This window comes from Centrocercus urophasianus, unplaced genomic scaffold, assembly GCF_019232065.1.
Source record: "Centrocercus urophasianus isolate 14NV4802_14NV808 unplaced genomic scaffold, USGS_Curo_1.0 seq_41, whole genome shotgun sequence".
NCBI classification, from domain to species: domain Eukaryota; kingdom Metazoa; phylum Chordata; class Aves; order Galliformes; family Phasianidae; genus Centrocercus; species Centrocercus urophasianus.
In genome coordinates this window covers 703,612-726,071 of record NW_024884989.1, presented here as the reverse complement: position 1 = coordinate 726,071, position 22,460 = coordinate 703,612, and the positions used below count along the sequence as shown (strand labels likewise).

Genomic DNA, 22,460 nt, shown 5'->3' with positions numbered 1-22,460 from the left:
AGTAGCCATTTCCAGAGCACATTGAAACTCTGCAATGTGATCACGCTTTGGAAAATCACACCAAGCACTTTCTATAGCACCCAGCATGCAGCCCTGACCAAGCTGGAGAGATGTCTGCACACAGCATGGCAAAGGGAATAGTCACACCGGTTTCTCTTGAACACAAGAGCTTCTTCCATTAGTCTGCAAAATATGCTTACAGTCACATGGAAAAGGCCTTTGCAAGAAAGTATGGCTGTGAAATATGGAGAAGTGCTCTCCTGAACTTAAACACACTCCAAATCACTTGCCCTGAGACTCCAGCAGTAATAAATGGCTAGCATAAGAAACACAGTCTGACTCTGAAAAATTAGCGTGCTTACGAAATTTCAAGCAATCCAAAGTATCCCTGAAGTATCATATATTTTACATTTTTGTATACATTTGTGTCTCTGTCCTGCTCTTCAAAGGCTTTCACTGGCTGGTTGCCTGGGGGAAAGCGAAGGATGGTCTAGTCTATCCCAAACTGCATGCATTTTTAGAGCATGCTAATGAGCACACTGATGAACACAGCCTATAACAAAAATATATTCCTTTGCAAGGATACCCTGCTCGTAGCCCTGACAGGAAAGGAGCAGCAGCTGTTTCCAGATAATTATTCAATAGCATTTGTTGTTTAGCTGATATTCCTTCAAACTGATGTTCTGCAAACAGAAAGCAGGTAACAGTAATGGCTTTCATGTGTTTTGAAAGCTCTTCTGCTTCAACTGATGCTAAAAAGAAAAAACACATCTGAGGTCTTTCTCCACTGTTTGCACCCCAGTGACACAAATACAGCTCATAGACAGTAAAAGGTCAAATGGAACTGTAATCACAGCAGAAAGTCAGGCTAGCATGGTGCCAATGCAGGAGTCAACATGGTGGTATCACGTCTGGAGGACAGTAATTCAGATTTAGCTCAAGTGAGGCCTTGATCTGACAGAGAAGTGAGTTGGGTGAATGTAACTGCACCCAAATGCAGGCATCATCCAGCTCTAAGCTGGCACAGAATCCTGGCAGACCTACAGGTGGTCCAAAGCAAGGGATTGTGATGGTGAAAATAAGCTGGGGAAGAATTATGGGGGAAGGGGAAGAAATTGCAAAGGCTTCAGTAAATAAAATGTCTATTATTTGTTTAAACATGTCACTGGCTACGGACGAGGCTGGCGTTAGGCCAGGGCAGCAGACTTTGAAGTCGATGTCCTGTGGTAGATTGCTGGGCTGGAGGACAGAGGCTGTCTGGCTCAGCTTACACACAGCCTCTGCCTCACAGCAGCACAGCCCCAGCTAGGTCATTCCTGACAGATGTGCAGCAGCCAGCAGCCATCCCATCCACCCCCTCAGCAACCTTCTGCACTGCACCCTAACCTAACCTGTGCTGTTACCATATCTTCCCTGCTTCCCAGCCCAAGCTTTTCAGTTGCAGCTTAAGCCCATTACTTATCCTTCTACAAGCATGGACAAGCAGAGCCATTTATTTCTTTTTGTGCACCACGTTTTAAAATTATTTTGCACCCTGTTTCCCTACAGTAGGCGCATCTCTGAGCTGATCAGTCTCCTTTCCTCAGTCTCTCCTCATTGATCCCATTTCTGACTCAATGATTGCTGCTGCTGCCCACCAGGCCCTTCCCACGTGTTCTTTCAGACGCAGGTCCCAGAGCAGGGCCTTGCTATTCCTTGTGTCCTTATGACATTCCCTGTGGCATTCCCTAGAAAGCTGCCTGCCAGTCCAATTTCTATCTAAGGTCACTGCCCACCGAGCACTGCAGAAACATCTCTGGTGGATTAATCTTCATTCCTTCCAGTGCTTGTGCAGCTGCCCCAGCTGATGCTAGCTGTGACCTGACCATAGTCATATTGTCCTTCTTTAACTGTATCCAATGAATTTCAGATGATTTCTTCAATTACTCCAAATCATTTTCTATTGCAATCTGTTAGTCTTGAATGAATCAGAGTTAAGCAGTATATCTTCTATCATCCAAGGCATTAATGAAAAAATTGAATAGGAAGAATTGCTGCAGAACATGATTTGATATATTCTTATGTTTACACTGTGAACCATTCCTAACTCCTTTGATGACCCACAGTTACGCTCCTTTTTTATGCTTGTCTTATCCAGATCAAATTCTCTGGTTTGAATATGAGAAAATGAGATAATGTCAAAACATGCTTAGAGTCAAACTTTGTGACATACTTTGTTTATTCCTGTAACAGAAATCTGTCATCTCTCCATAAAAGGAAAATAGTTGCTGTGGTATCTTTTGTTGAGAATCCATCCTGGCCGTTACTCACCTCCTTGCTATCTTCAAAATCCCTTTATATAGATTGTTTGATTACTTGTTCCAATATCTCTCTGATTGGAGTCGTAATTTCCAGGTTTCTTCTCTCCGTCTCTTTTAAAGCAGTAAATTATGCTCTCCCTGGCCCAGCTTCCTGGAGAACCAGAGATTGTTGCTGTTAGTCCAACCTGTATATCTTTTACCACAGGTTTTCTAACTTTCTCTAGCTGCTTGTGTTATTTTGTATTTATCCTGAAGAGTTTAAACCTTTTAAAAAATGTGTATTTTTTCATACTATTTCTTCTAGCACCTCAACTTAGCAAACAGCTGATAATTAATCTAAGTTATTCTTTAGCTCTTCTTCACCAGGTAGTAAGCTTGCATCTGTAAACTTGAGGTCAACTGCCCCCAGTACCGACTTCCTTGGCACAGAGGAAGGTGTTTTTGCACCTCTGTGTGCCCTTCTGTTCCTAAAGCCATGAAGAATTGGGTACAAGCTCATCACAAGCTCAGCTGCAGTGATCTGCAAAGTGTTTTTTCCCAAACCTGTACTACAGATGGGGTAGATGGGGTGAGGAACTGCAGAGCATGTAGCTGCAGGAGGGCTAAGTCTTGTGGTTGACCTGGGGTGAGTGTCTGGGTATCCTCATGACCTGCTCAGCCTTGTATCTCATTGCAGAGTGACAGGCTTCCCACAGAAGTAATTGCTAAGACTACACCATGGCACTGCTGTAGTGCAGCTCTCAAAGATGATGTGGGTTGCTGAGCCAGCAGATCTGCCCCTCCCAGTAAGCAGGGCTCTTCCTTCCCATAAACTCTCATAAGATCTGAGGGATTAGAAGCCCAAGGATAATTGGCCAGGACACGGTGTAGTTGTGAGGATAGTGAACATTCAGCAGCTCTGTGCATGTTGTTCCCTTTCTGAAGAACTTCTATTCAAGAATCAGCCAGTGTCCAGGTGATAAAAAATGCCATTTGGGAGTTCACTCAACCTAAACTGTAATAAATCCAAAAAAACATGGGACAGCATAGAGGCACCTGCTCTCTGTACCTTATTGATGCTCCAGTCAGGTAACACTCTCTGCATTTGTGTTCTGCAGACTGAAGATTATCTCAAGCACAAGATCAGAAGCAGGCCTGAGCGATCAGACCTGGTCAATATGCACATTTTACAAGGTAAGACTGCCTGGGATTCTCCTACATTCTTATCTCTCCTGCCCCACCTGAGTTCCTTTCAGGACTCTCGTTACTATTTACTTTGCCCCAGCTGCTCATGAGAGCCACTGTCAAAAGGGACATGCTGTATAGTAGCCAGTCCAGATCCCGTCTTTGGGTGGAAGACACACTTTTCCCCTGTCAGGAGGAGACCCAAGGCCTTTCTAACCTTTGTTCATCTCCGGCAAGGACCAACATGAGATGGTCCAGAAGACAGTAGGGTAGAAAACAACTATGAAAGAGAACTCTGTTAAAGGTGCAGAGGTCCTGCGCTTCTGGAACGGGTTGCCCAAGGAGGCTGTGGATGCCCCATCCCTGCAGGCATTCAAGGCCAGGCTGGATGTGGCTCTGGGCAGCCTGGTCTGCTGGTTGGCGACCTGCACACAGCAGGGGGTTGGAGCTGGATGAGCGCTGTGGGCCTGTTCAACCCAGACTGTTTTATGATTCTATGATTCCAATCCTCATGAAGTGCAAACCTTGGGCACCTGTGGTAGCACACAAGCCTTGTAGCAGGTGATTCTCATGTCTTCCCAAAGCTGGACGTGCTTTTTATTTTTTTGCCATAATTCTTATGGTGATGCTGAACAAAACAAAATGAAAGCTGATGGAAATAACAACCCTATAGCATTGCTATATGAGAAGGTTGAGCTCTGCTCTGTCTGTGCATTTTCCCCTTCCCCAGCTTCATGTCCCATTGCAGCCAGGAAGCTGGCGGTGCTCTGCTGCATCCCATCACAGGCAGCAGATCTCTGCAGTGTCCCCCATTATCTCCAGAGATAAGGAGCTCCTTTGAAACAGGGAGAATTGTGCAGTCTCCCTCCTCAAACCCTGTCAGTCCCTAAGAAAAAGCAGATTACTTTCTGGTGACTGTAAAGGCTGGCTCCTGCTCACTCTGTGGATAAAGTCCATATTTCTTTTTCCTCTGGCATGCTGGAGGTCTAAGCCAGGAGTCTGATAGATTCATGCCAATGCCATCCTTTAACTGTGTCTCTCCATCCCTAAAATGAGCCAGCATCATTGCCCATTTAACAGGTAAAAGTGTCTTTCCCTTAGGTTAAGCAAGTACAGACTGGAATTGGGCTGGAGGCAGTAGAAGAGATGTGGAGCTGCAGTCACTGAGCACTGATAGGGCTGGCCAGACACAGGGGTGGTGCAGAGCATGCCTAGTTGTGCATGGAGCACCTGGCTGTGCTACCCCACACAGACTTCTGGGCTGAGGCCTCTACTCACTCATGGGGATGTGCCCTGGAGTATCATAGGCTTATCTACCCAGCTGGTTCCTAACAGGACACAGAGGTGATTGAAATGGGGCAGCTGGAATATGTGCCATCATCTAAATGCCTTCCAGACACACCTTCTGTTACTGCTCACCTCAGGGACCTCATGTGGGTTCCACACAATCTAGTCTGAGGCCAGAAATGACTTACATCAGCTCTCCTGACCTCCTGCAGAGCATTATTCCCTGGTATCAAGCTTGTGTTGAGCACAATATCTCTTCCATAACAGTGTCTAGCCTTTGAAGGCAGCATAGCTTAGGTGCAGCTCTTCTTAGTTTTGACCCCCAAGGGGTATTGCAGTCTAGTTTAGGATCTTGCTCCCTCTCTACCCAAGCTGATGCTATGAGAGGAAACAGAACATCTTTGTTTGGGGAATTACTGTTTGCTATGGTAATTGGTTATTGCTCTGTCACCTCTCAGTAAGTGGGAGCTTCTCAGCTGGAATTGGTTTGGCAGTGGTTTCCAGATCTAGCTGCCTTTATTATGCTCCTCTCCACCAACTTGTTTTTCCCCTGGAGGCCTGGAACAGTGTCCTCACACTGCCTCTGAATGTTCCACTCCTGAAGCTTCAGCTTTTTACCTTCCAGAGCAAGGCATTTACTCCAATTGTCAAACACTGTTAATGGTTCTTTTCTCCAGCTGTTCCACAGAAGTACAGATCTGCATTAGACCACAAGAGCCACTGGGCTCCTGGCAGGCAGGAGGCAGAGTCCACTTAGCCTCTCAAATCAGTCACAGCTTAATGAAGTTTCCATTGCAGATCATTCCTGGGCCTTCGGAAGGATGCTTCAGCTGCTGGCTGGGTTTGAAAGCCTAGGTTAGAAAACAAAGGCTTTTAATTGGGCATAGAGAAGCTTGACCTCAGGCTCAGGGTCAGGCTCAGGCTCAGATCCACATCCCAATGCCCCATCTTGCCTCCAGCCTCAGAGCAGCTCCTGCTGGACACTGAGCTCTGCTTGTGTCTTGGCTGCAGCCCAGAAATGCTGTGCTGAGGGGAAGCATGCTCTCAGCAAGCAGTGTGCTTACAGATGGCCCTGGTCCTGAACTGATACCTTCCATTTGGCCTTTTAGACTCAGCTGCAGAGGGGTCCATTCAGTCCACTCAAATGAAGCTGAAAAGAGCCCGACTGGCAGATGATCTCAATGAAAAGATTGCTCTCAGGCCGGGTCCTTTGGAGCTGGTGGAGAAGAATATTATTCCTGTCGACTCAGCTGTGAAAGAGGCCATAAAAGGTAGTGGAAGTGAACGTGCATTTTGTATTGTGTGCATGGCACGGGGCAGGGGCCGGAGAGATTACAAGGACACACAGCAGTGACTGCCTGGAGCTAAGAGTAGCAACTGCACATTACTTAAATTTCCTTATTTTCACAGTAAACTGTCCGGTCCCACACAGCCTTACTTGGGTCCATGAAAAGAGAGTTTTCATCTTAGGGTATCTGTGATGGAAACACAAATCATTTTTCAGCCATGTATTCTCAGGGAGAATGCATCCTTTCTTCCCCCACCTGCCCCATCCAAGTTCATAAATAATACTGCTGGAGAGAGGATGTTCCTTCCTCACTGACATGGCAGAGGGCTTGGGCTCACACATGCAGACATCAGGCCAACCTGGCCCTGCTTGTGCCCTGCCAAACTCTTACATCCCAAGCCCTGGTTCAGTGAGGCTGCTGCTTTGTTTTTCCACTGATGTCAGTGGAATGCAAGGTCCAGCAGAGTAGAGGGAAAGGGGTGCCAGTCTTCTGGGGAACACAAGGAGCTGATTGCATCCCAAAGGAGAGTATTCTCTTACTATTTCCCAGTGCTTAGTTTATGCCTAAACTTAGTGTTCCTCCACCACCCACATCCCAGCTGGAGGGGGGAGGCAGGATCCCTTGCAGTTATTTCCCCCGTGCTGCTGCAGGAAGGGCAGTGCATGGGCTGAAACAAAGGAGACTGGTGACTCAGAGTTCACCAGTGCCAAAACAGGGAGATCTGAAAACAGAGAGAAGAGCAGGAAAGCCTGCAAGGTTGTTCAATGCCAGCCCAGCAGCCCGTATTTCTGATGTCTGGGCTCATCTCTGTGTCCAAATTGGACCTCAGGCCTCAAGTGGGGCACTAAGAGCTATTCTGCCTCCAGGAACTCCTTGCTCTGTTGCTCCTCATTCCTAAATACACGGGATTATTTCCATTGGCATAATCCCATGACAAGTATCTATTCTGGGCTGAGGGAAAAACAGGGACAATGGCAGAGCTCTGGGACAGGAGGGGTCTTTGAACAGCAGGAGCGATGCAGAAAATGGGAACTGAGGCAGGAAGTACTTTGACTTTGGTTTCATCTCAGAAACCAGCAGATACAGCGTGAAATAGTGCAGGCTTAGACAGACTTCTTCCCTGTCCTCCAGTCATTCCTGCTCTTCGTTTCCCTGCTGCAAAGCACACGTTGGGCACGCGCGGCAGTTTCTGCAGTCTGGTTCTTGAGCCACACCATTTGCAGCATTTCACAGCTCTTGCCTTTGAAGGTGAAATGTTCCAGGACTCTGTCTGAAGAGGAATTTTTAGGGAGAGTTCAAGCAAAATCTCCTTAGCCACTTATCGAAGGAGAGAAGAGCGAAAATACAAAACCATTAAAAAAATCCCTCCTCTTATAAACAATCAAGGCAGTTTGAGCATGATTCACTGGAGCTGGAGGCTTGGAGGCCAGGCAAAGCGTGCTTGAAGATTTTGAATGTTTCTTTCCATCTGCCTTGTCTGCAGCTTGTGGTAAGCAGAGATTTACAAGACAAAATTGTTAAAAACAAAGTCTGGCTTTAAATCATTTGCTCAATTTTGAAATTTCTCTCTTTCATAATCCTCTTCTATCAATCACATGCTCAGGAAATACGTCCTGGAGGCCAGTTTTATCCCACTTTGGGTGAAACATGCAGCATGTAAGGTCAGGCATTTGGGCATTTGGGTGCCATCAGAAGCGAGGCTGAAGCTGCACCAGGGCCCTCAGGTTTCTGTAGAAGAAGCCACAAGCTGAGGGATCCTCAAGCTGATTTTGAAAGTTGGAGGCAGTTTGCTGTGCTCGTGCCTTGGGGCTGAAGGTTGAACAAGGAGCAGAGATGAGCACTGGCACTTTTGAACGTTAAGCCTTTTGTTTTTGCAATACCAGAAAGATGACAGAGTTTAAAATCGTTTTCCTTTAACCTTGGAATCTCAACTGTTTATACAGCGGAAAGTTCAGCTGACGTGTTCCTCTAATCACCTCCGGCAGGGTGAGCAGAAAGTGCCAGACCCCAACAGAAAGCCCTAACGCCCCAGTGACAGGAGGCCGCCAGTGCCCTACATAGCTGAGCAGTGATATAAGAACCTTTTTTTATCAGGTCCTTGTCATCACTTTGTCCAATATGTTTGAGAGGACAATACCCAGTGCATTAGAAACAGCCCCAAGCAAACACCATTCTGCCTGAGATTACAGCAGAGACATGGGATCATGAAATAACATGGCCAGCCCCGGGCTGAACGAGAGCAACAGATAAGGGCAGCACTCCCTGCTCCATGCAGGCTCCCAGTATCAAACAGCAGGATACAGCACATTCCTGTCATGCTCCAGGCTGCTGCTGTGTCCTGAAGGTCCCCTGGAGTCTGTGCTTTGGTACGTTTTCTCCTCACATGTTTATGGAATGCCAGCGCAGTGGAAGTCTTGCAGATCCCCAAGTCCCTTTTTCTTGGACTGATTATTCCCAGCAGAGGATGCCCACACTTGTCTGTAGACATGGGGAGCAGCTTCCACCCAGTCTGGGGAGCAGACTGCACTGCCTTGCACTTCCTCAGGGAAGGGAAAGCTTGGGTACCATGTCAGATGCCAGCTGTAGAGGAGAAAGGACAGGCCCTATCTCCAAACACAAGGAAGAACACCAGGCCCTGTGGAGCAGGAGGAGAGAGCCCCTCCCCAGCACACTATCGATCTCATATCCCTGTGCCTGTCTGCCCCAGAGTTGCCATGGCAAGGATGCTCTTGGGTTGTCCAAGCAGAAAAAGCAACTCCTCTTCAACACCAGGGTCCCAGAGGAGGCTGGTGCTGGTGATATGCACAGCACTCAGGATGGGGACAGGCAAATAGGACACAGAGCCATGTTGTCACAGGATACCAGCAAGCGCTGTCTATGCGGGATCTCTTCCCAAAAGGAGCTCACGGCAGGCAGCACACCCTCCACAGGGGTCCAGCTGCTGCTGGTGGCTCAAAGAGCCTTCCTGGGGCGGGCAGCCAGGGCTCACCCACCCTGGCACCACGAGCTGGGGCAAGCAGAGATAACCTTTATCTTTCAGATAGGGCAGGGGTCAGAGCAGGAGGGTGCGTGTCAGTGAGAAGGTGCACATTGCTAGACCAGCAGCACAGACAGGTGGAGGTTTGTCCCCAGACCCTTCCTATTTCCCCATTTGTCACTTTGCTATCAGTGTGCCAAGCTGCCTGACAAATGCCAGATGTAAGCACGAGGAGATTATGAGCATGGCCATGCTGCTCCTTCCTCTACCCCCACCTGCAGCCCTCCCAAGCCTCACATGAGAGCTTTTCTTTTTCAACACTTCATTTATCAGTAAAAGCCTGGGGTCAAGAGCTCTTGCCCATCTGACTAGGAGATAGTATGCTGGGAGCTTTGCAGAGGGGAGAAGCAATGTCTGGGGCAGGCTTTGTGGCAGTCAAGAAGTAATGGCAGTGACTTGAAGCATTTCATGTGAATGAAGCTCATGGACAGACACCAGACCTGGAAGCCTCTGTCCAGATGTTGACTCTTTTGCCAGGAAAGGCTGTGTCACCCTCCAGGTGGATTTCACCTTCAGTTCTTCTGCTGAGGATGGAGTTCCATAAGTGTAATCAAGATGCTTGGCTGATCAAGGAGACCCTTGCCCCTCTCGCCGTTGCAGTTCAATGGCAGGATAGGGTAGCCAAGCTGCTCCTGTGCAGCCCAGCAGGCCTGTAGTCTCTGAGAATGCCTCCTGCTCTGCCAGGCCACGCTCCTCCTAAGAAATGTGTTACCCACCAGCTTCCTTCATTCAGGCATTGGGCCACGGCCTGCAGACTCCTTTCCTTGCCATACCACAGCCTTGTCCTTGGCTTGAGGTGGGATGTGCGTTTGAACGGCTCAAGCACCGTGCCCTTGTCCTGCGCCCAGATCTTAAAAAGATTGGCACACATGGAAGCAGAAACAGTCCTCTGGGCCCAGACCACAGGGTGCAGACGTTGCTGTGTGATCCGAGCACCCCCCGTGCTCCTTCCGCTCACCCCATCCCGCCCACCAGCAGATGCACCACTGTTGTGCCCACACAGCTAGCTGGGAGCAGGAGGCAGGCAGCCATTGCTGCTGCAGGCAGGGCAGCCAGCACATCCCTGATGTCCACCTCTCTTTGCCTGGCAGGCACGCAGGTGAACTTCTCCAAGCCATCTGATGCATTTGCCTTTGAGGAGGACAGCAGCAATGACGGGCTGTCCCCAGAGCAGGCCAGGAGCGAGGACTCCCAGGGCTCCACAGAGTCGTCAGCAGGCACCAAATCCTCCGAGCTGCCTCCCTCGGCCCCCTCGGGGCCGTCCCAGGTGGGTGGCACTACTGGAAAGCAGCGCTTCCCTGCTCTGCTGGGGCAGGGGCATGGCTCCCCAGTATGAGGGCACAGCTGGGCCGGGGGGGATGGAGGGGCTGCAGGGCTGGATTGGGGCACTGAATGCAACTGGGAGGGCAGTGAGGCGGCAACACTGAAGCTGGGCTTGAGGGAACTGGGATGGACTGGGGGAAATGAGAATGCTGGGTTAAGGGGCACTGGGATGAGATGAGCTCTAGGCTGGGAGGACTGTGGGAGCTGGAGGGACTGGGTTGCCCTGAGGTGAACTATAGGAGACGGCAGGTCAGGCCTAAAGTATCCTGGCGAACTGGGAACACTTTGGGCAGAGGAATGGGTCCAAAGGGCCCACGCCTGCCCCACGTTCCCTCTCACATTGCACCTCTCCCTTCCAGGATCACCCCCGTGGCACTGAGTGCAGCACAGCGGAGCTTGCCTCAGGCCAGAGCGGCCAGTGCAACAGCCCCAAGCAAGCAGTGGGGCAGGACAGCCCACCTCTCCCAGTGCCCTCTGTGGTGAAGGTAATGTCTGCATATCCGCACTCCCTGGGAGAGGTAATACCTGCAGGGCAGGTGGCACAGCCAGGCCAGAAGTACCCATGTGCTGCACCCCGTGTGCCTGGGAAGTTTGAGGGCTTGGTCTTAAAGGTCTGGAATAATGAGGAGAGATGGATCCCATTTTGTGGTTATAAACGGTAGAGCTTTGGTACTTGCTAGAGTTGACTGCTCAGGTCCTACATTGGAAACATTCCCTGGGTTTGGGAGTTGGAAATATAAGGTAATGCAGAAATACTATCAAGGCAAGGAAGGCCTTTTTCCATCCCATGTGTTCTTCAGCACAGCTGGGATTAGATGTTGCCCTGGAGAAGTCCCTCACGTGCATGATTAGCTGCTCGTGGAGCTGGGCTGTCAGGGTGCCAGCAGGACCTGCCCCTGCTCTATCCAGGCCTCCCAATTCCCACAGGAATGTCAAGAGCTCTTCTCTCAGCTAATTCCTTTTCTTCTTTAACCAACAGTCAAAATCATCCAGTGACAGCAAGAACCGTCACAAAAAGCCCAAGGACACCAAGCCAAAAGTGAAGAAGCTGAAATATCACCAGTACATCCCTCCAGACCAGAAGGCAGAGAAGTCCCCTCCACCTATGGACTCCGCATATGCAAGACTCCTCCAGCAGCAGCAGCTCTTTCTGCAGCTCCAGATCCTCAGCCAGCAGCAACAGCAACAACAGCAGCAACAGCAGCAACAGCAGCAGCACTTCAACTACCCAGGGATGCACCAAGGCCAGATAAAGTGAGTGATGATGTGCCAGTAGCAGGGCTTAGTACTATCTCCCTCTAAACATTCCTCTCCCATTTCCACTTGTGCCAGTGCATTGGAGATAAATACATGTAAGCATAATACATAGCAACCTCCCAAAAACCTGTTCTGACTTTGTGCACTAGCTGGGGAACCTGTGACTTGCTGGTAGGATACCAGCAATCTCCTTGCAGCCCAAACTGTTTTTCCTCGGGGTTGGCAGTCCTTCAGGTCTCATACAGGGGATAAGAGCCCCAAAGGAGCACGGAGATGGTACACCATAGCAATGGGCACTGAGTCCCCAGAGGGCAGACTTGTTACCCTGTATCTCCTTTGTTATTTCAGGCAATCAAATGAGCAAATGATCAAAAGTTCAAATGCTTCATCAACTTCTGTCAGCAGCACCCCTCTTTCTCCTGTGAAAACCACCTTTTCAGGACAGACTTGTGTCTCATCTATCAAGCCAGGCCCTCTGCCATCTAACCTGGATGATCTGAAAGTAAGTGAACACTTTGTTAGCACAGGAGCAGAATTTTATAGCCTGTATGTTCGTTGCTACTCTTATTTGTGCATTGTAAGTGCAACAATGCAGGTTGTGCTGACAGGGACTGAATGTATGTTACAGACCAGCATGCACCACCACACTGTGAGCAAACCAAGGTGTACAGCACAGTGGAGCAGGAATTGGTCAGGGTGGTGATAACTAAAAGCAGGGATTTGCTCCTATGTGGGCATCACGTGTGCACTGCTCCAGTGGATGTATCAGCAAATCCTGCATCTTGAGACAGCTGCAGGCCAGGACATTAGGTCCAGGACTAGAGGACAATCTGTGTTGCTGTTCTGACAGCTCATGATCCCACAGCTTCTGTAGTATTATGGTGGATATCTTGGATATTGCCAACAGAATAGACAGAAAATAGGTCAGCATGGCCTTCACACCCACCCAGTGACTCAGCTTCTCTGCAGCCATTGCCCATGCTGAGACCATGATGCTGCAACTCCTTGCCAGCAGTCAGGCAAGGTCCACTCACTGCACAAGCAGGTATCTCCAGAGACTGCAAATGTGAACACTGAGTAGTATTTAAACCTCTCATGTAGACAAGGGCACAAAGGATTGGGATTTCTTAGTAGAGCTTCAGCCATAGGAAAGACCAAGTCTTTTTAGAAGCAGAGACCTTGGGGTAATGGATTTCTCTGTCACTATTAGATGGGAAAATAAAATGAGATAGAAATAACATGAGTTTGGCCATAGAAAAAAAGTTCTTCACTAAGAGGGTGGATAAGACTCTCCAAGCAGCCATTGTGGCACCAAGCCTGACAGAGTTTGAGAAGCATATGGACAACACTCCTAGTTGGGTTTGATTTTTGGGTAATCCTGCATGGTGCCAGGAGTTGGACTCACAGGATAGTTCCAACTCAGACTATTCTATGATTTGTGAGTCTATGATTCTATGACAGTGATAACATTGATTAGATACCTGAGCCTGGTTCAGATGTCTGAACGTGGAGCAGCTAGCTCCAAATGTATGCAGTCATGTTGTCTGAGCTAAAGAATGCCATCATCTTGTTCCTGGGCTGTGTTGAAAGTCCTCCACTCATGTGGAAACTTACTGCTATCAAGGGAATCCTAGTTTACCTCCATGGCCCAAAGACCTCCGCTGGCTCATGGAGAGCAGTAAGTTTCTAGCAGAAGGAAGGTTTTCCCATTAGGAAGGCTCAGGGTCCTATAAAATATATGGTGATCAGGGCTGTGTGTGGTGACTGAGCACCTGGGGAGCCAGAGCAGGGAACCTGTGATGTCAGGTTTCTAAAGCGCTTGCCTTCAAGGGAAAGCATCGGGAATGATTGTTGGTGACTTTTCTTCTAGGTGTCAGAACTGAGGCAGCAGCTCCGAATAAGAGGCCTGCCTGTATCAGGTACCAAAACAGCACTGATGGAACGGCTGCGGCCCTTCCAGGAGTGCAGCAGCAATGCAGTGCCAAATTTCAGTGAGATCACAACTGTCACCTTTCCAGTCACTCCAACAAGCACCTTGTCAAATTACCAGTCGCAGTCTTCCACAGGCATGTTGTCAAATGGCTTCTACCACTTCGGCAGCACCAGCTCCACTCCACCCATCTCTCCAGCCTCCTCCGACCTCTCTGTCAGTGGCTCTCTGCCAGACACATTCAACGACGGGCCCATGTCTTCTCCACAGTTTGGTCTTCAGCCATCTCCGGTTCATGGTAGTGCTGAGGAAAGCCTGATGAGCAGCATGAATGGAGGGAGCATCCAGCTGGAGCTGGAAGGGATTGACACAGAGAAAGACAAGATGCTGGTGGAGAAGCAGAAGGTCATCAATGAGTTGACGTGGAAGCTGCAGCAAGAGCAGAGGCAGGTAGAAGAGCTAAGGATGCAGCTGCAGAAGCGAAAGAGAAGCAATGGCCTTGAGGAGAAACAACAGCCCTCCCAGCATTTCTTCAGTGTCCCCATCAAGCAAGAAAATGCAGTGTCCAGCTGCCCGTTTGCATCCAAACAAACTGCCTTGAAAGGGCAAGCCAACAGCTCGGATAAGTTAAGTAACTGTGGGGTGCCGCAGCTGTCTCACATTGTAAATAGCCACTGCTTGGAGCCCGCGGGGCAAAGCACCATCACCTCCTCGACATTCCTGAGCCCGCAGTGCTCCCCCCAGCACTCTCCACTCGGGGCTGCGAAGAGCCCTCAGCACATCAGCCTGCCGCCGTCCCCCAACAGCCACTATCTCCTGGCAGTGTCCCCCGGCTCACAGGCAGAAGGGCGCAGCGCATCGCCCCAGACCAGCAGTTGCCTTCGCACGGCATCGGTAAGTGGGGAGCACCCCAGCTGTCATCTCTGTGGTGAGCACGCACGTGTCTGTGGGCATTCGCACAGACGCCTCCGAGCTCTTTTCTGTCAGTGCTGGCACCTTGATGGGCACCAGGGGGCGGCAGGAACACGATGAGCTGTCTGTAGGGGCACAGAATAGCTGAGAAGGAGAATGGGTTGGAAGCTGATGGCACCGCAGGGTCCTTTGCAGGGCATTTCCTAGAGAGCCTTGATGCCTCCACATCCAGTTGCCCTGGGGGCCAATCACAGATCCTCTGCCCCATGGAGCCTTGGCACAGCTCCCTCTGCCCCAAGTAAGCACTGGCAGAGTTCTCTGTGCCCTGCAAGAGTCCTGGCACAGTTTCCCCTGCCATGAGGAGACCTGGCACAGCTTTCTGCCCTGGGGAAGCTTTGGCACAGATTCTTCTGCCCTAAAGGAGCCCTAGCTCATCTCTCACTCCCCTCAGGGGAGGCTCTGGCTCAGCTTGCTGTGCCACTAGGGGAGCCCTGGCACAGCTCCCTCTGCCCCATGGAGTCCTGGCTCAGCTCCTTCCACCTGGGGAAGACCTGGCACAGCTCCCTCTGCCCCAAAGAGCCCTGGCACAGCTCCCTCTGCCCCATGGAGTCCTGGCACAGCTCAATCCACAATCAGGAACCACCAGCACAGCTCCCTCAGCTGCTGGGAGGTCCCTACTCTCCTGGGAGAACCCTGCCACAGCGCAGCGGGGCTCATCAACCTCTTGCTAAGCCATTGCATCTGCTAGCAGTGCAACAGTGTATTTTGACCACTGAGTTGAAGGAGGGCAGTTCTCCCAATCATATGGAAAGCCTTTTCTTGGCAATAGAACAGGACTTGCCACTGGGGTCTGCAATCAGGGGCTTGTTCCCCTCAGGCCACTAGCACAGCAGTGTGGCCCTTTCAGTGTCTCCACTCTTCATTCAGCCCTCAGGATGAGTGTGAAAGCTTGTAAAAGGGCACGTGCTGCCAACATACAAAAGTAGAATAAATGCCACTGATCACAGCCCCATTTCATCCCAACACCCTACCTGAGGCAGCATGGCACCTACTGTGATACACCCAGTACTCATACAGGACAGCTCCTGAGCTACAGTCCCACAGCTTGCACATGGAGCAGTGTGCTGTGTGAGTGTGGCAGGGCTGCAGGGTGACAGAGTAGGATGCAGCCTATCACGAGAACAGTGATGTGCAGGACACAGGCAGTTGGTCTGTCAGTGAGATGGGCAGAGAGGAGCAGTGCTGTAGGGGTGAGACAGGCAGAGAGAGTGCTGCAGGGGGGCAGGCGGTGGTGTGCAGAGCTGTAGGTGGAACAAGCAGTGGGGCTGCACTGTGATGCAGTGGGCAGTGGGTTGCAGCCCTGTGGAACAGTACTCCAAGAGAGGCAGTGGAGCTGCTCTGAACAAACAGTCAGACACTGAGCATCAGCAGGAGGAACAGCACCTCAGGGGCTCCTCCAGCTCTTTCCCCACTGCCAGAGCACAAGGGGCACGCTCAGGGATTGACTCTGCAGTGTCCTGCTGCTCATCCTGGTTGTGAAATCACTGTCCTGGGCTTTCCTCATGAAGGGCACCTGTGGGCTTGAAGGCAAAGAAGAACAGCAGCTAGCAGGAACCAGACCTTCGGGTGAGGAGTGAGGACCCTCCTGGAAGGGGATGGCCTCTTCCTGGCAAAAAGTTGGCACCAGTGCACAGCTGTTTGGCATGGGCACGGGGAAGGCCTGGCAGTGACTCTTTTGGGCTGTCTGCCCTGCCAGTGCTCCTGAGATCTCCCTAAACCAGTGGTGACAGAGAAGGTCCCCAAAAGAAGGAGGTGAGAGGCAGCTTGTGGCTTGGGGAGCATTGCTATCCTGGATACAGCCACTCTCTCTCTTGCTCTGCACATTTACAGCTGAGCTGAGTTCTGGAGAACCATGCTCATGGTTCTGCATCCTTCTGGGGTCCTCAGAGCTCACCCAAGGAGTTATTCCCTCTCTGTTTCCTGCCCAGAAACCAGGCACTGTGAGCTGATCTGACCCACAACACCCTTAGTTTTCCTGGTGCTGCTCTGGCTTCAGCTAAGGTGATGCAGATATCCTGCATGCTGAGGAGCAGAATCTTTTCCCTGTGCATCGATTCCATTTCCCTGTATTTCCCCCATGTAGATGACTAAACAGGCAGGTCAAAAGTTTTCAGCTTCATCCCCAAGTTTCTGTAAGTCAAGCACAGCCCTCTCAGAGAGAAAGCAGCCTCCACCCTATCAGGGTTCAATAAAGCAGGTAACTGCATGATTTTTACTTTCAACGGGGCAGAGCGGTGCAGAGTGGTTAAGGCAGCTGCAGGGACTACAACCCTCTATGGGGTCTCTGAGGATTACAGGCCTTTTTCCATAAGAGGCAGCCTTTCCGTGGAAAGCTACTAAATGATTGTCACAGAGCAGTCAGACACCATGCTAAATGGGGCTTGTGCAAGTGGAAGTTGCCTGGGGTCCTGACATGCCACACAAATGCCCCAAAACTCAGGGGCACTCCTCTTTGGGGTGTTCAGTGCTATGTGACAAATAGACCTGTGAGCCACTCTTCAAGAAACCTCACCTACCCTCTGTAGCCCATTGGTAAAATCCCACCCCAGACCATCTGCTGCCCTTAGCCATATCCTGGAGTGCTGCTCCTGTGGGGAAGACCTTCTCCACCACGTGCAAACCCATCACTTCTTGTGAGAGCCTGCCAGCAGCCTCAGTGCCAGTCGTGATGGTGCTTTTAGGAACATGGAGCAATACCACTGACAGTGATGAAAACTGGCTTATGCTGGCTGCGAGATGTGTGGGCAGTTCTTCCAGTCTGCAGTCAGGGAGAAGAGGATGCTGTTTCATTGTTCCCAGTGCAGAGAGTGGGAGCAGGCACGTGTCAGTGCTAGGTGCCAGGTCCAGAAAATCTGTGTCCTCATTGCTCTGGGGAGAGGCAGTCTGCAGCAGCTGCTGAGCACAACTTGGCTGCAGGTCAGGGGGAACCTATTGCAGCGCTGTTTGGATCTGCTGCACTTGTCCTTGATCTCCCAGTGCTCATCCGAATGCCACTGCCAGACCCCTGCATCTCTTCTGGGGTCCAGAGCCACCTGCTTGGTGCGTGGCCGGAGGGACTCTCCTCCTAATGCCCTCTACTCTCCTCTTTGCCGTTTGCTGCAGCAGATGACTCGAAGTCAGCAGATGGACGAACTCCTGGACGTGCTGATTGAGAGCGGAGGTACGCACTGCTTCTCTGACCCCTCCAGGGCTTCCCCTCAGGTGTAGGTCTGCGGGGCCCTGAGCTCTCGGTGTGCCTCCGGGAGCTGCTTGAGCTGGGTATGGCTTTCATTTGCTGCCCTACACCAGAGATTGACTCCAAAATCACATGGGGCCTGTGCTGGTGAAAAAGCCTGCCAGAGCCTGTGCCCACAGAAGCCTGAGATCAGTGCAGGCATCCAGGCTTGGGAACCTGCTCAGAAAGGATGGCAGTGTGCAACAGAGCCTCTGCTGCCCTCCTCTCCCAGTGCTGCCAGTGCCATCTCCCACATAGAGCAGGATGTGCCCTCCCCTGTGCAGATTGCTACCTGTGCCCTTCTTAATGCATGACCATCCCCATGGGGACAGCTGCCAGTGCTTGTGCCCTGAAGACAGGTTCCAAAACTGGGGGAGCTGAGATCAGGAAGAGGGAATGCGAGGGGCTTCCCACAGGGAGGATGGGTGGGTGATGCCGAAGGGATGGAGTTGGGTGTGGGTCCCTGCAGGCATGCCTAGCCCAAGAACCTTGCTCAGGGGCCTCAGCAGTGCCTCCTGCTTAGCAGTGATAAGGGCTGCCAGAACACCTCAATTCCCTCTTGTTTGTTGAACAGAAATGCCAGCCAACGCCAAGGAAGATCGGTCCTGCCTCCAGAAAGTACCTCAGATAACAGTGTCTACAGGGAACTCCAGCACTCCGCTCCCAAAGTCGTCTGCTCCATTTGAACAGGTCTCCACCACCCAGCTCCCATTTGAGCACTGTCCAGGTGGTGGTGATGCTCACCTTGAGGTCCTGCTGAATGCCCACAGCCCGCTGGGGAGAGTTGGTGAAATCACCCTGCTGAAGATGGGAGGAGAGGAGTCCCACTTCGAGGGGATGATAGAGGGGTTCTCCAGCAAAGCCGCAGATGAACTGCTCACATCCCAGGAGATTTTACAGACTCCCCTCTCGCCCATGGAAACGCAACTCTCCCCTTCCCCTGCTGATGGCTCCGGTTTACAAATGAGTTTCACCGAATCTCCATGGGAAACGATGGAGTGGCTGGACCTCACCCCCCCCAGCTCCGCCACTGGCTTCAGCTCACTCACTCCCGCAGGCCCCAGCATCTTCAACATTGATTTTCTGGATGTTACTGATCTCAATTTAAACACCAGCATGGACCTCCACCTGCAGCAATGGTGAATAGGAGGGCAGTGGAGGCAGAATACTGTGCGCCCACAGCAGCCAGCGCAGTGTTTCCGCCATGCTGGAGAACACGTAGGGCTAACACGCCACATTCAGGGGAAACTGGAGCCATTTTCCCAGCGAATAAACTTGTTTGAATTTTCAGTTACTGCAAACTGACAGCACAACAGCTCTGGTACTTCGTTTTCCTTCCACTGGCACATCTTCACAAAGGATACCAAGTGCCTTTATCAACACTCCTTTAGATTGACAGTTGTCTGTAACTTTGTTTTTGTTCTTTTTATCTTTCTCCCCCCAGTTTTAGCAGACACTCCCGTGAGAACTGGAGCAGCTCACGACAAAACCACGTGGTGAGGCGAGCTCACTCGAGAAGCAACAGGGAAGCAAGCACACAGAGGTTGCTGTCCTGCTCCCTCCTGACATTTCGCAGGGCTCCCCTCAGCCTTGCCCAGGTCAGGAGGGCTGGGAGCAGAGAGGCATGAGGGCTCTGCCCAGCCAGGGCAGTGAGCCCCCTGTGTACAGCCAGACTCACCTTGTGCCCTTCCTCCTGCCCCCAAAGCCCCGGAGCTGTGCCACCCCAGTCCCTGCACAACTGTATGAGCAAGCGAGAGATGGAGCCTACTGTGTTCCTGGTGGTGCTTTGGGATGTTCTCAGACTGTCTGGGGGGCTGAAAGCCGAAGAGCTGTCCCAGCTACAGTCTGAGCTGAGTCAGGCTGCAGTCCGAGACCTTGGAGCAGAGGTGTGGATGCTGGAGGCAGCCATTCAGGCCGCAGGTGCAGGTGTTGAAGAGATGTGGCATTCCGGTGGAGCTGGCATGGCTCAGCTCGTGTGGTACAGATAAAGAGATGGGTAATGTGTTGTGGTCCAAGGTAGGAGCAGGTCATGTGGACAGTACAGCACAGCTTTGGAAGGGCTGTCCCTGCAGAGCTGCAGTGTGGGGTAGCTTTTCACCACCCAGCAGGGCATCAGGAGCAGCCCCCCTCCTGCACATGGGGCAGGGCTGAGCAGGCCCTCACAGGGCTGTGATTTTGTGTGAGCATCTGCTTTTGCTGTCTCCGCTCTCTGCCATCCAGAAGGCTTCCTTCTTCCCTTCTTCCTTGATCCTCAGCAGCGATTTTCTTCTCTCTTGAGTTTACTCCGGCATCACCCAGCTCAGAGCAAGGCTGTCTGGAGAACAGCTGTGAATCACTGAGCCTAGAGGAGCTCGTTCTTCTGAAGCCAGCGGAGATGGATGCTCTCCTGCAGTGATGCCTCCAGTTTGAAGTCACCAGCATTTCTCCTGCGAGTCTCTGTGCAATATCCTTCCTCAGGCTCCAGCGAGAAGGAGCCTTTGCTTCACTTCTTGGCAGCCACCAAAGAACTTGCTGCAGACTCTTTGACGGACACGTCGGCTTTGCAATTCTGGTTTTGCCAAAGTAAATATTGTTGCTGACAGAGATTGTTAAACTATTTACAGACTGAGTGTATTTAATATTTGTGTTACTGGAAGGACAGCGCATCGGTGACGCGGCGCTGTGAGGTGCACTGTGGGCTCACCAAGCAGCCCCGCAGCCCCTGCGTCCCTGGCTCGTGGCGATGTTGCATGCTGTATAAAGAACACGGCTTTTAAGTCACTATTTAAAGCATCACTTTTCTATTGTACAAATGGTCACGGTGCACTGCTAGGATAGACAATCACAGGTTGCGTTGTTTTTTTTTTTTTTTTAATTCCTTTTTATAAGGGAGAAATTTTTAGAAGCCGTTCCATGGAGAATATTAATAGCACTTGAATCAGAGTAGTGTTAGCTGCTACACTGCGCCGTTGTACAGGGCTTTCCAGGTAACTTTCTCCTCTCAACAAATGTATTTCCTTATTTAAAGGGATGCTGTCAGCTTCGAACTTGTAAACAAGCACATTTCCTTACCTATGTTACCAGCAACACCTTCATTATTAAAAACCCCTTTGCCTTGCCGCTCTGCCTGCTCGCAGTCTCACGCTTGATTCCACCCACCTGGGGCAGGACAGCTATTGGCCCCCCAGCCCCCCACCTTCATTTGCCTTTGAAGGAGATGGATGAGGGATGGGTGTCCATCCCTCAGGACAAACTGATGGCTGCAGCATAGGACGGCTCAGGTCAGAGGACCCTTAAAGGTCATATCGTTCCGACCCCTCCCGTGGGCAGTGTTGTCACCCACCAGACCACGCTGCCCAGAAAGGAAAATCTGTATTTGGAGATATGTATGCGACTCCTGCAGCCCTTCCCCTGTGTCTGTGGGTTCTCCTGGGTCTCTCTGGCTCAAATCCTCCGGACATAGGCACGGCCCTGTGCTCCCAGGGGGGATCCTTCTCCCCTCACCCACTCATGACCATGTCCAGCTTCACCGCACCTCTCCTCAATTCACAGTTTTCCCAGGATGCTTCCTGCCTGCCTGCAGGGGATGGGCTTAAAATGTGGGATGATCCAGAGACACTGATCCAGAAAAGTGAACCAGAAAAGATGTGACGTACCAGCTAGTTCCTGTGTGGCTTTTAATCTCTTAACCATACACTGCATAAAAAATCCCATTGTGATAAACTCCGTAGGCTGAGCTGAGCTCTGCAGCCCTGTGCCATGCCAGCTCTGCATCCGGCAGTGCTCCTACCCACTGCCCCGTGCCCTCATGCAGGGCAGTGCTGGGCTGCTCTGTGCCCGCTGCTCCACTGCTCCAGAGCCAGCACCCCTGGTTGTGCCCGCCTGGTTTTCCCACACAGCCCTTCCCAAGGGATTTAAGGCCCAGGGATTTTACTTCCTGCTGCGGCCGAGCAGCAGATCCCATGATGTCCCATGCTGGGTTTTACAGACACCCTCTTTGTTTAAGGCTTTATATAAGGCTTTGCTCTACCCCAGTGACATTCCTTTGTGAGCAGTGACCACCACCTCCGAGCTGCCTGCAGCTCTGGGTTCTCTGATCCCCCTGTGCGGTCATTTCAGGTCCAACCAATGTGTGTTTCACTAGGGGCAGGGCTGGCTCTTCCTACACAGAGTAACTACTCATAATTGTTAGTTATTAGTTGCAAAATAAATACATAGCTGTGTGTTACATCACACAATTCTAAGAAAACTAAAACAAAGCAAGTAATGGTTGTGCCCTTGTTCGATAATTGTTGTTAGAGCTGAACGAGCCAAAGCAAAGCTCCCAGCTGGCCAGAAGGAGCCCAGGTGCACTACAGCAGCAGAGGCCTCACCAGAGGCTGCTCAGCACTTCCTGAGCTGCTCAGCAATAAGAAAGAGCTATCCAGGGACATGTGAACTTCTCCCACTCCATTGGATGAGTCCTTCCAAGCAATTCCCCTTCCTAGTGCCAAGCTGAGCCAGAGCAAGGAAATGGTCCCAGCACCTCTCACTGGAAACACACTCTGAGCAAGCATTCTTGCAGGAACCAGGAACTGGCTGCACTTCAGGATGGTTTACACCAACATCTTGGAACTGGGATCAATTGCAAATGTCTTCAGGAAATCACTGTGATGTGGAGAGCCAGAATTGGGAGGGAGGGAGGGAGGCAGGAAGGAAGGCAGGAAGG

At 51.1% G+C, this 22,460-nt stretch overlaps 1 protein-coding gene across 10 annotated transcripts in view; it reads left to right on the top strand.

Moving 5' to 3' along the window:
• The window catches only part of MYOCD (myocardin), a 220,715-nt gene extending 199,849 nt beyond the window's left edge, over window positions 1–20,866 (top strand). For 7 of the 10 annotated variants that reach the window (XM_042833400.1, XM_042833406.1, XM_042833402.1 and 4 more), the window contains 9 exons: window positions 3,398–3,473; window positions 5,861–6,022; window positions 10,169–10,344; window positions 10,760–10,885; window positions 11,380–11,654; window positions 12,006–12,159; window positions 13,528–14,481; window positions 17,662–17,719; window positions 18,348–20,866. In XM_042833400.1, the coding sequence (XP_042689334.1) occupies window positions 3,398–3,473; window positions 5,861–6,022; window positions 10,169–10,344; window positions 10,760–10,885; window positions 11,380–11,654; window positions 12,006–12,159; window positions 13,528–14,481; window positions 17,662–17,719; window positions 18,348–18,916 (2,550 nt within the window). In that variant the 3' untranslated portion in view covers window positions 18,917–20,866. The remainder of the gene's footprint in view (window positions 1–3,397; window positions 3,474–5,860; window positions 6,023–10,168; window positions 10,345–10,759; window positions 10,886–11,379; window positions 11,655–12,005; window positions 12,160–13,527; window positions 14,482–17,661; window positions 17,720–18,347) is intronic. The other 3 variants (XM_042833401.1, XM_042833407.1, XM_042833405.1) reach the window with 3 other exon arrangements.
• Window positions 20,867–22,460: the final 1,594 nt, after the last annotated feature.